Raw genomic sequence first — 13,309 nt, forward strand, 5'->3', positions numbered from 1 at the left:
AGCTCATTTTACAGAAGAGAAAACTGACCCAATCATAGGTAATCAACTTGTCCAGGATGACACAGCTAGTAAGTATCTGAAGTCACACATGAAGTCGGGAAGAAAAGTCTTCCTGATGCCATGCACAGAACTCTATCCACTGTACCATCTAGCTGTCCCCACATAGTAGGCACTTAGTAAATTCTTGATCCCTTCCTTTCCTCCTTCTAACACTGATTTTGCCACCTACCTAAAAAGAATCCTTGTATCTCAAGAGTGTGACTAATTAATCAAAGAAAGATTTATTCTATGCTTTGCCACACTGGAATGAATATTTCCAATGATCTGATCACTGCCCTGCATAGTCCTATCATTGACACAGGTCAAATACCAGCCATGCATAATAGATAGCACTTTAAATTGGCTGAAACAACCATCATTTATTGACACTCTTCCTAGTGATGGGCATCTCTGTCTAGTTGGGTCCTAGGACAATAGACGTATTTTATTAAATCCATTGGTAGGATGTCCCAGAGTTTGTCATCCAAGGACATGGCTTTCAAATACTGCAGGTTCACCTTCTATCACCATGAGGTTATCAAGGGAACAAAATTTGTGATTCAAAAACATTTTAGAGCAAAACCAATTTAGATTCCCTTTAATTTAAAAGAAATCCAAGATGTCCCCAAAGTCTGAGTACTCTTGTAGACTATTAAAGACTTTGGAGTCAATCCATATATGCCATGCAGAACTTTTAGGAAGGTGAGTACTAACTCCCATAAACAATAGTTTCTCTTTCCAAAAAGTATTGAAATTTTATCTCTAATGCTTCAATCAAAACATGCTTAAGTAGAAAAAAATGTCAACATTTTGTTATGTGGAGACAAGACTTCATATAAATAAGAAGATAGCATGGAAATAAAATGAGTACAAAAGTTATATATTAATTAAATATCTACTATGTGTGAGACATTACATAATCTTTAAAAAATTTTTATTTTTAATAAAAACCCTTACCTTCTGTTTTAGAATCAATACTGAGTATTGGTTCCAAGGCAGACAAACAAACTGTCAGGCCTAGGCAATTGAAGTTAAGTGACTTGTCCAGGGTCACACAGCTAGGAAGTGCCTGAGGCTAGATTTAAACTCAGGACCTTCTGTCTCCAGACCTGTGTATCTACTTACTGAGCAACCTGGCTGTTCCTTCTGTATTTTTTTCTTCAGAAAGATGTACGTGCCAGGATTATTCCTGGATAATGGCCAAGGAAGTAAAGAATAATAATTAAGTGTAATAATTGTTCTTTTGTTTACACATGCACTCTCAGATTTAGTTAAGCAAGAGGGTGGTGCTCTGTAAATGCTTATTAAATGAAGGAATAAATGAATGAAGCTCTGCCTTGATGACAGCCATTAATAAATATTAATAAATGAATGCATTATTCCTATAGCCAAAGGCAGTACATGGTAATAGAAAGAGGTCTGAATTTTGAGTCAAAAGGCATAGATTTCAGGACTGACTCTGCCATCAACTAGCTGTGTGGCCTTAAACCACTCATTTTCTTTCTTTGGGTCTATGCTTCCAAATCTGCTAATGAAAGGAAGTGAGCCAGATCATCTTTAAGGTCCCTTCCCTTCTGGCGCTAAAATACAATAACTCTATAAACTTAACACTACCTGTTATTTCATTCATTTGCTTTATACTTCCTCTTCTAACCAAGAAAAGCAGTAACTGGAAAGGTTAATCCAACGTTAAATGAAATTCTGGGCCACAGACGCAAAATTGAGCAAAATGCCTCCCTTAAAAACCAGCACTCCCTGAAGTGTTTTCTCCATTTATATTGGGGAAACACCTGCATTTTAGGGGCTGCTTGAGAGATAGTTAAGCCAGTAGGTAAAGCCCATTTTGTTTCTGGTTTTGTGAATTATGGAATTCACAGTGAATTGGTATGTGGGACTTTTATAGAATCTGAGCCCGTTACTCCCATCAGCCATTACAGTTTTCTTGATGAGACCCAATTGATTGTCTGCTCATTCTTTTTTCTCCTGCAGCTTTTAAAAACTGGATTATGGGACAGTGAGCTCTAGTGGAAAAGTGCTATATATAATCCAAAGCAGAACCACTACTGACATTTCATTGTTAGAACTTCTGGATAACATTGATTAGACTGATTCATTGTCTTTTAAGAAGCAACATGATCCAAACCACTCTGCCCTTGTAATCAGAGGGCATGAGTTTTATTTTCAAATTCTCTCTTTTGGAGAGAATTATTACTTTAATGGAGAAATAGAAGGCAGCTGGCTCTCATCACGCCCTTTGTTCCCAGATAGATTCAACTATGGCTGTCAAGATCCCTTTACATCATACTTAAAGCAAGTATAATTTATCAGGCTACAAAGAAACTTTCCATATTCTGAAAAGTTGGCTCATTTATGACTAGATGATTTTATTTCTTACCAAGAATAGAAAATTAAAATATTATCCTCATAGAAAAAGTACACATTTAGGGAGAAAAACAATTTCCTAAGTCCTAGAAAAGACTGAATTAGATGATAGCCAATTATTCTTTACCTGCTGTCCAGAGATAGCTGAAAGTCACAGGAAATTCTCAGTCTCACAAAGTATGACATTTGAAAGGAATCATAGAAATCAGTCCAAACTCATCATTTTACAGATTAGGAAACCAAAGGCTAAAGAGATGAGTTGACTTGCCTGAGGACATATAGTATCTCTATATAGTATATATGTGTATATAGTAACTAAAATAATAATCCTTTCAGCACAGATCTAAAAATATCCTGTTCAGGGGTATACTTTTAAATGTTTCATATGTTTGGGGCGGTTGATACACTACATATTTTTAAGTTTAATATACATTATTATTTTCTACCTCATTTTCTTAAATCTAGACAATCAACAAACAAAAAACTCAGCCCTAATTTGTAGAATTTGCCAATTTCCAAGGTGTAAATGCTGACAGTGAACATTTTACAATTGACTCTAGAACATCCCTGACTGTGCCCTCACTCAAAAATCTCCAACAACCCCTTATAATTTCTAGATTAAAACAAAAATCCTCATTCTAACATTTAAAGACTTTCAATTTGTTTCTCACAATCAATTCAGAGGTATTCCTTTTATAAAGCCTATGTTCTAGCCCAATTTAGGCCATTGATACCAGGCTTTTCTGCTATCGCAGAGACTATTTTTAGGCTTGGAATGTACACCCTCCTCATTTCTATGTTAATAATTACCTTCCTTTAAGCTGAACTCAGATGCCCTCTTCTACTTGAAGCCTTTCCTAATTTCCTTAGTATTAGTGCCTTCACTCTTTCTCACTCTTCAAATAATGTTATCTATTTAAATAAGTCCAGTAGATTAGTAAATCCAGTAGTAAACTAAATCCAGTAGAATGTCAGCTCCTTGAGGAAAGTACCTAGTACTTTCATGGTACCTGGATTCTTGGCAAAAATACTGGAGTGGTTTGCCATTTCCTTCTCCAGCTCATTATACAGATCAGGAAATTGAGGCAAACAGGATTAAGTGACTTGCCCAGAATCACAAAGCTAGTAAGGATTTGAGACCATATTTAAAGACATGAAAATGAGTCTTCCCGATTCCAGATCCTGTTCTCTATCCACTGTACTTTCTGGCTGTCCACCTAAATCAGAGTAGGTATTTAATAAATGATGATGATAATGACAGCTAACCTTTTTTATACCACTTTAGAGTTTGCAAAGTACTCCACATGGGTTAAATTCTTTAATCTTCTCAACAACCCTGGATGCTATTATTAACCCCATTTTGCAGTGGAAGAAACTGACACCCCTGAGAAAGATTAAATGACTTGTCCAGGCTCATACAACCAGGAAACATATGAGGCAGGCTTCCAATTATAATTTTTCCTGACTCCAAGTCTAGCAATCATTCTGGCATGAACTAAGATCATAAACTAGTTAACAGTGGAGCTTGGAGTAGAATGAAGGTTTCCTGTTCCCCAGACCAGTGAGGTAAGACAGTGAGGTCATCATTTTAACAAAATAGGGATAATAATAGTGCTCACTTCCAAGGATTGTTGTGATATTTGAATAATATTTGTAAAGATAATACCAATTATTGTTATGAAATTATAAACAATGTAAATGTATAAAGATAATATTTATAAAATGCTTACAACAGTGCCTGGCATACAGGAGGCATTATATAAATGCTAATTTTTATTATGATTATTAACTGGAATTTGAGTCAGTAGTGTTGAATTTTTCCAATATCTCCCTTTTACAAAAATCAAGATTGTTAATTATAAGACAAACTATTAGCATTTTGCTTCTGGTGAACATAAAGTTTGTACTTCTGGCAAAATAAATGTTTCAATGATGTGCAAAAGGAGGAAAGGGAAAAGCCAAAAGTTTTATATAATTGAATCCTCAAGCTATATAAGCAACCACTGAATGGCTGAGAATGATATTCACTGTAACTGAAAAATAATGAGACATTTCTTACAGGCAATAAACGAGCATTGTAGAACATACACACACAAATTGAGAAGAGGACTGATCTGTCCTAAGAGAGAGCCCAACTGGTATCGAGTGGCTTAGAATCTAATCAACTTAAAATTGCCTAGACTATGAAGTGTTATCTCTATAATTAAACAAGAAAACAAAATGATAATAAATTTATTAAAAGCAATTGATTTGGCAAAGAGTGAGTACTAGATATGATATATATGATATCTAATAATTATATAATAGTATATGCTATATTATACTTTTGTAATACAATTATATATTATATGGTATGTCCCAAAATTCTTAGTGAGAATCAAAACTTTAATTGCTTAAAATTGCACTAAAATTTTGGAACACCTTTCAGAAATTTTAATTACATGATAATCTGATATTTTATTGAGCTAAGGACTTCCACTGAGGCTCTATTATGAATCCTTGTTGAGGCATGTAGAGAAACTTGGATCCTTGGATGCCATGTCAATAAAACACGAGCACTGGCACGTCCTCCCGACCTTAAAAGGTTTCAGATGTGAACCAAACACAAACTATGTGTCTGTCATTCAAGGACCAGCTTAATCCATAATCAGAAAGTTTGTCTACTGGGTGATTTTTTTTCCCCTTGCTATAGCAAGACAGACTACTAAGGAAAGAAGTAGTCATGATCTGCTCTGGTGGAGGAGGGATTCCTGTGAAACTTCAAAAATGAGAATACTTTCCCATGTTGCAACATGGCACTAAAGTGCTTAGTAATTGTGGATTTTAAAGTGTTTCAATAACAAATAGAAATGACCATTCTTTCTATTATTCCTTAAGATAACAACTTGGCATGTTGGTGTTGTGGTCAATGCACTAACGAAGTCAAAATCTTTAGATTTCAATTCTGATTGCTTCGAAGGAGTCATGTGGCCTTAGACAATTCATTTTATTTCTTTGGATCCCACTTACATCTGTGGGCTTAGAAACCTCTAGGCTAAATGATTTCTAAGGTCCTCAAAATGTAAATATAAACTGTTTGCTGAGGGTGCTAGTGCATCTATTAAGACTGGTGAACATGACCCAAAGTCGGTCTGGGACTCAGTAAGATCTGACTTCAATTCCCACCTCTGACACAAGCTGACCTCCTAGTACCTCATATAACTCTAAGATTATGAGTACCTGGTGATGGAGAACCAGGTCTGGAGTTGGGAGGACCTGGGTTCAAAACTGCCACAAACACTTCCTAACTGTATGACCCTGGACAAGTCACTTAATGTCAGTTGCTCAGTCCTTGCCACTTTTCTATCTTAGAATTAATACTAAGTCAGAAGGTAAGGGTTTAAAAGCAAACAAAAAAAGAAATATTTGCCATCTGCACTGATAGATGGAGCTTCTTCAAAGAAAGTTTCCTAAACCAATGAAATCATAGATCTGACCAAAAATATATATTCATATATATATGTACATATATATATATATATACAATATATGAAATCCCTAGCAACTTTTCTTCCTGATATTGCAGTTAAATAACCACATAATTTTGGAATCCTCTACTTTAAAAAGTAACCTCCCTTCTGTAATTTCCATAAACTTAGCCTCCCAGTTGGCTTACTTTATTTTTATCAAGGGTTTCAGGTTTCAGTAATTCTTTAGTAGTTTATTTTCCTCATATCAAAGCTATCAGTCATCAGGTGACATACTTTGTTCACTTGGTTCCTTTAAAGGAGATTTAAAACAAATTGTGGTATCTGTTGGTGATGGAACACTAACTATTGTGCTCAAAGAAACAATGAACTGGAGGAGTTCCATGTGAACTGGAACAACCTCCAGGAATTGATGCAGAGTGAAAGGAGAAGAACCAGGAGAAAATTTTACACAGAGACTGATATACTGTGGCACAATTGGATGTAATGGACTTCTCTACTAGCTGCAATGCAATGATCCAGAAGAATTATGGGGGACTTATGAGAAAGAACACTATCCATATCCAGAGAAAGAACTGTGGGAGTAGAAACACAGAAGAAAAACAACTGCTTGATCACATGGTTCGATGGGGATATGATTGGGGACGTAGACTCTAAATGATCACCCTAGTGCAAATATTAATAATATGGAAATAGGTCTTGACACATGTAAAACTCAGTAGAATTGCATTTTGGCTATGGGAGGGGGTTGGAGGGAGGGGAGAGAAAGAACATGAATCATGTAACCATGGAAAAATATTCTAAATTAATTCATTAAATAAAATTTTCTTAAGACAAAGAAAAAAGGAGATTTAGGTCATCTTGGGCCCATTTGCAGTTTTCTTTGTCATCAAAATGGGTACCAGCATTTGTCCTACATGTGTCATTTAATACAATATCCTGCTGTTCCTTGGCCCAGAGACTAGTACTGGATTTAAAAAGAGTTATTGTCCCCTCTAACAGAACAGTAAGGAGGTGCAATGACCCATCGGTGAAACCCCCAACATAGTCATGAAAGCCTCCTATAAAACACACCTATTTTAGTCATTTACCCAATTGCCCATGAACTGAGCTCTGACTGTCTCCTTTAATTTGATGACATCCTATTACTCTGTATCCAAAGTACACTGAAAAAAAAAGTTAAGGTAAATTCTTCTTTATTCTAGACACAACGGGAAAGGACCAGCTTGGGAGTCAGAGGCTCTGGGCTCCACTTCCACTTCTGATATTGATTCCCTTTGTGCCCTTGACCAAATGCTAATCTCCCTGGGCCTTATTGCTTCATCTGTAAAATGAGCTCTATGTTGTATTGGACCTGATGCCCTCTCAGGTCCCTTTTAATTTTATGACTTTAAGAATATACTATGGTTGAAAGAAAAAGAAAATACATGCCCTGCTGTTATTTGGGAGTCTTGAACTTCCATCTTTTCCTCAAAGATGCTATTTCTCCTCACTCCTAGGTGCTGGTAAGGAAGTTCCATTGGCCATATTTAGCCTCTTTAGTTACCTTTTAGTCATTTTTCATTTTGACCTGTCTTATCACCACTTCCTCTTTTTTTTAAATAGCACTCATGAGGAGGTATAGAAAGGAGTAGGTAGATTTTTTTTTTTTAAGACCATTAAAAATAGCTTGGGAATTCAGTGTTCAGGGTCATTGCTTATATTCTCCTTACTGCTCTTTGAGAAAAGTCTTTGTGTCACTTCCCCCCTTCTAAACATGAGCCCCTGCTGTTATAGGAAGCTTCAATCTGCACTTAGAGCTTACCCTGACTTAGCCCCAAGGATCAAAGGCAGAATAGACCCACTATTGTATTGGGGGGTATTTTTATCTCTACCACAATTCCACCGCTTAAACCACTGGAAACAAGTATCACACACTAGAGAGCATTAAGAAAATGGTCAGATCGGGTGAAGCCACATGATCCTAGAGAGGAACAAAGCCTCCTCAGAACATGTAATATGACAGAGGGCTTCCTTAGTTTATAAGGAGAGGCAGCCCCACCTTGGAGTTCAGGGCTGTCACCTCATGAATACGAGGTCAGAGTTTGGCCTGGTTTCACTCCTCAGGACTTGTCCCAAGTTTATGGGGCGGGGAGTGGCTTTGGGCTAAATAATGACTTACCACTGCATTGGATGCCACATATTAAATAAGTTGGACATGTCCAAAACCCTATAAAGTTATCAAGTGATCCAAGACTGGGACTCTGAGCATTCTGGCTCTGAGATTGGTTCTCTAACTACTCTACCCTTTTTTCTTTCCTTACAGATGGGGAAAAATGCCCAAGAAAATCCATTTCTATACTTTCATCATGGATAACTTGACCAAGGCTCCTCTGACCACATAGCTTTCTATGTCTTTGTTAAAACAAAACAAAACAAAACAGAAAAATCTATCCTGCAAAAAGGGGCAGATTTGGGGGAGAATATTTACTAATATGTAAAGTTCCCTGCAGTGGTTTTTCAGGCTGCTATAAAATCATGCTTTTTATAGCTGTGCAGGCTGAAAAAAGCTAAGGGTTGAGTAGCGGCAATTATCTAGTAATTCAATCCTACACCTGAATTGCAGACTCAGCTAATTTAGATTGGAGGAGGGGATGAGTATGTTGGGGAAGGAAGCTGAATTAAATGTCTAATTGCCTCAATTCTCTGCCCCATTTGGCCTTGGACAGCACTACAGATTCTTTCTATACTGTTGTTATATACATAGATATGTGTGTATTATACATAATATATGATTTATATAACTATTATACATATAATAATATGTGCATGTAATTGATATATATATATAATTTATACATATATTCTCTCTATATATAATCATGTGCATATGTAATTGATTTGCAAAAATGTCAGAAAGAAGGAAACAAACATTTATTAAGTACCTACTCTGTGCCAGGCACTCTGCAAAGCTCTTTTAAACATTATCTCATTTGGTTCTCATTACAACCCTACATGGTATTATTATTGCCTCCCATTTTACAGTTGAAGAAATGGAGACAAACAGAGATGAATTGACTTGCCCAGGGTCACCCAGCTAGTAAATGTCTGAGGTTAGTTTTGAACTCAGGTCTTCTGACTCTGGGCCTGACATACCATTCACATTACATTACCTAGATGCCTCTACAAGGATCCAAAATGTTTGTAATACAACCCTTATAACACTCTCCACCCCTCATCTTTATATAATTTACTGTCCACAAGTGCTATGTATTAACTGTCAAAATGTGATTTTTTTTTGGTTGTTGTTGTTCTGGAGTCTGAATAAGAATTCTCTATTTGCTGAGACTTTGCATCATTTTTTATATCTACTTTGGCTTTCAACCAGCCTCCTTTCCTCCCCCCATCCAAGCCCAAAGAAAAGCAGAGGGAAATGTTAAAGGAAGATATCTCATTTTTCTTCCTTTCTGGTGACTAGACCTCATATTTTCTTCTAAGTCAAGTGACAATAAAATAGACCTATTTTGATGAATGCTCCAACCTCCATCATTCTTGTTTATCCTTTCCACACTCCATGCCCTATTTCATGAAGTTCCCAGTGTATTTTTTTTGTGTTAATGATTATCTAATTGCCTTTCCATGTGTGAAACTCATAGAGTTAATGTAAGACCATGAGGCATAACACTTCCCTGAAGGAATTCCCCAGAGTAAAGCTTTCTTACCTCATATAAATGAATTTGCTCCTTGGTCACTGCGAAGATCAATAAAACATTATTTTGCACCAATTTCTCTATAAGTTGTCCAATTGTTGGATATTCCTGGAAATAATAAAAAGATTTAAACTGAATTCATGTAAAACTGAAGTGAGAATGTGAATAAGAAGACATATTTAAGAAATTTTGTTAGAACCACTTAGAATTAGGGATTCCCATAATTAATAAATCAATAAACATTTATTAAGCACCTACTATGTGCCAGGCAATGCACCAATAATTATGCCTCACTATAAATATATAAATGTATCTTTGCGGGGTAGGTATTCTCTTTATTTTGCTAATTGACTCTTTGTAATGAAGATTGAACCATTAAAAGCTTTTAATTCCTTAAAAAATTTTCAATGGCTCATACATTCATACTGGCGTTCTGTTTTCTTTTTCGGTGGATCATTTGGCATATAATTAGAAAATTAGAAAAGGTTTGTGCTAGAAGTGATCTTTGAGTGGTATTTTCAAAGTAGGAAAACATTATTCCCCTTATTAAGTGCCATTTGGCAGTCGAGGAAGAATGTTGTAAGGGGGTGTAAAGAGGAAAAGTATGGGGAGTGGCGCTTACAGTTGGAATTATCTCACTGCTATAGGTCTGAAACATCTACTACCAGTCTTGGAAAGGATGGAATGGTTAGGATCCAGACAGGGGCAGTTGGACAAGGAAATGAAATATTGCCTTCTTTGTACCACCACCTCATGTGATATGATCCCTGTACTGTTTCATGGATTGAGAAACTGGAATTTCCCGATGTCATAACTTTGCTTTTATGTGATTCTACTGTCCTTTACAGGGTCATGGAAATATATTCCTATTCTGTGTTCTACTAACTGGCACATTTCCAAGAGATGGAACATGTTTTTAAAACATTCTTAATAAGAAAAGCTATCAATTTTCATTAGCAAATCTATAAATTGACCTTTTCAAGTCAAGCTTATTTATTCTTCAAGGTTGAAAGCATGAGGGGAAGGATTTTTTTCTGAGAATTCTGTTATTATGATGTGTGAAACAGTATCAAGAAGAGAGGCTAGAGGGGATGAAAAGTTCAAATCGATGGATAGTGCCCATGAAGATAAAATGAGAATGGCCCATGTCATTCCAAGAGAGAAAACCAAAGTAAATAAGTCACTTGCACACTGACAAGGACCCGATATGATTACATGTTCTTGACTTTTCCTGGATATTTCAGGCTAAACATCCTACTTCAAACACTGATGAATTTTAAACGTAAGCATATTAAATTCTGGTTTGTCTTTTTCTGAGATGCTCAGGTTATTACTTGGATATAGAAATCTGGTGTCATTGCATGCATTTTCATTAAATTAGCCATAAGAATTATGAATAGAAGTGGTAAGTGATGTAAAACCAGATTCACATGATTTTCCCAACTTCCACTTTTCAGCCTTTTCTATTATCTCCTTATTGTTTAACTGAAATGATTTTCCCCAAGTTACCAATGACCTTATTTGCCAAATTAAATGATCTTTCTTAACTAATTAACAAAATCGTCTTTTTTATCAATCTTTCCCCTTCTCTACCCTTCTGCAGTATTTGACACTGTCATATATCCAGTACTCTTAGACCCCAGTTGGCTTATTCCAAGGCTTTTGTCCTGGCTTGCACTTCTCTTATCTCCCTGTATGTACCCTCTTTCTCCATGACTCCTTTAACTCCCATGCCTTTAATTTTTTCTTTGTGAAGATGACTTGCAGATTACTATATCTAGCCTGAACCTCTCTCTTGAGCTTTAGTCCTTCCTCACTTGCAGCCATTTGGATATTTGGAAATGGATGTTCAGTTGGCTCCTCAAACTCAGCACATCCAAAATAGAATTCATTTTCATTCTCCCTAAACCCATTCCTCTTCCATATACTTTTTCTTTTACTGTTGCCAGTATTGCCATTCTTCCATCACCCAGATTCCCAACATTGGAGTCATTCTTTTATTTTGATTTTTTTCAAATTACATGTTATAACAAATTTCCACAAAAGTTTTCCCAAGTTATATGATTGAACTTATCTCTCTCCCTCCCTTCCCTTCCCTCTCCTGGAGTCATTCTTGACCACATTTTCTTTTGCCTCACCTATCTGGGTAGTTTTCAAGTGTTGCCAATTTTGTCTCATCAACCTCTTTCATAGAAATCACCTTCTTCCTGTACTCAAATGGCAATAGCCTTGGTTCTGGACTTTATCTCATGCCTCCTGTACCCTACATCAGCTTCCCCTGCATTTTTTCAACCCTTTCCTGTTGCCTTAGAACTGATACTGAGTATTGGCTACAAGAAAGAAGAATGATAAAGGCTAGGTAGTTGGGGTTAAGTGACTTGCCCAGGATTACACAGCTAGGAATGTCTAAGGTCAGATTTAAACCCACAAATTCTGTCTCCTGGTGTGGCTCTCTAACTCCTGAGCCATCAAACTGCCCCTATATTAGCATCCTAATTGACTTCCCCTCTGCCATACCCACCCTCCCTTCTCCAGTTAAACCACACAGTCAACAGGGATTTTCCTAAAGCATAGATATAAAAGCACTTCTCTACTCAATAAACGCTAGTGGCCCCTTGTTAACTTTAGGATCCAAAACAAACTCCTCCATTGGGCATGTAAAGATAATTACAAACTCACTCCAACTTACTTTTCTTTCTTGTATATATTATCTTTTTTTTTTTTTACAAACTCTGTGTTCTAGTCAAACTGGCTTTTTTGTTATTCCTTGTACATGATACAACACCTTCTATTTCTATGTAAAGCACAGACTGATCTTTCAATACATTCCCTTCTCATCTCTACCTTAGAGTCCCTAGTTTCCTTTAAAGCTCAGATTGAAAGACATCTTCCACAAGCAATTTTCCCTTATCTCAGTGGCTATTGCCTCCCCCCACCTACCAGTTACCTTGTATTCCTTTTGTATATACTTATATCTGTACATATTGTTTTTCTGAATAGAGTAATTTCCTCAAGGATAGAGACTTTTATTTGGTATCCCAGTGCCTGATCTATAGTAGATGCTTAAAAATTATTATTGGTAATGGGGACAAAGATGTCTCTGTCTCTGTCTCTGTCTCTGTCTATCTGTCTGTCTCTTTCCTTTCCTTCCTTCCTTCCTTCCTTCCTTCCTTCCTTCCTTCCTTCCTTCCTTCCTTCCTTCCTTCCTTCCTTCCTTCCTTCCTTCCTTCCTTCCTTCCTTCCTTCCTTCCTTCCTTCCTTCCTTCTTTCCTTCCTTCCTTTCTTCCCATCTCTCTCTCTCTCTCTCTCTCTCTCTCTCTCTCTCTCTCTCTCTCTCTCTCTCTCTCTCTCTCTCTGTTTATCTAGCTATCTGTCTACACAAGTAAGAGGTCATAGTATAATAGATTTAAAATTGAAAGAGATCTTACAGGTTTTCTAGTCTAATCCCTTCATTTTACAGATAAGGATCTTCACCCTAGAGAGGATTTATCCAAAGGTCACATAGCTTTTAATCTGAAGGAGTATTTGAACCTAGGACTATAAATTCAGACTACAAGTTCGGCACGCTATCCACTATGCAATACTGCCTCTTAATAAGATATATCTAGGGGCAGTTAGGTGGTTCTGTGGATAGAGAGCCCAGCCTGGAAATGGGAGATCCTGGGTTCAAATCTGGCCTCAGACACTTCTTAGCTATGTGATCCTGGTTAAGTCATTTACCTCAATTGCCTT

The 13,309-nt window shown here is 36.7% G+C and overlaps 1 protein-coding gene across 6 annotated transcripts in view; it reads right to left on the reverse strand.

Annotated features, from left to right (window-relative positions):
- Nucleotides 1-13,309, reverse strand: part of ITGB6 (integrin subunit beta 6) — a 191,222-nt gene that overhangs the window by 63,668 nt on the left and 114,245 nt on the right. For all 6 annotated transcript variants that reach the window (XM_056793943.1, XM_007494246.3, XM_007494245.3 and 3 more), the window contains one exon: nucleotides 9,590-9,685. In XM_056793943.1, coding sequence (XP_056649921.1) covers nucleotides 9,590-9,685 — 96 coding nt within the window. The remainder of the gene's footprint in view (nucleotides 1-9,589; nucleotides 9,686-13,309) is intronic.

The sequence above is a fragment of the Monodelphis domestica genome, chromosome 4 (assembly GCF_027887165.1).
Source record: "Monodelphis domestica isolate mMonDom1 chromosome 4, mMonDom1.pri, whole genome shotgun sequence".
Classification (NCBI taxonomy): domain Eukaryota; kingdom Metazoa; phylum Chordata; class Mammalia; order Didelphimorphia; family Didelphidae; genus Monodelphis; species Monodelphis domestica.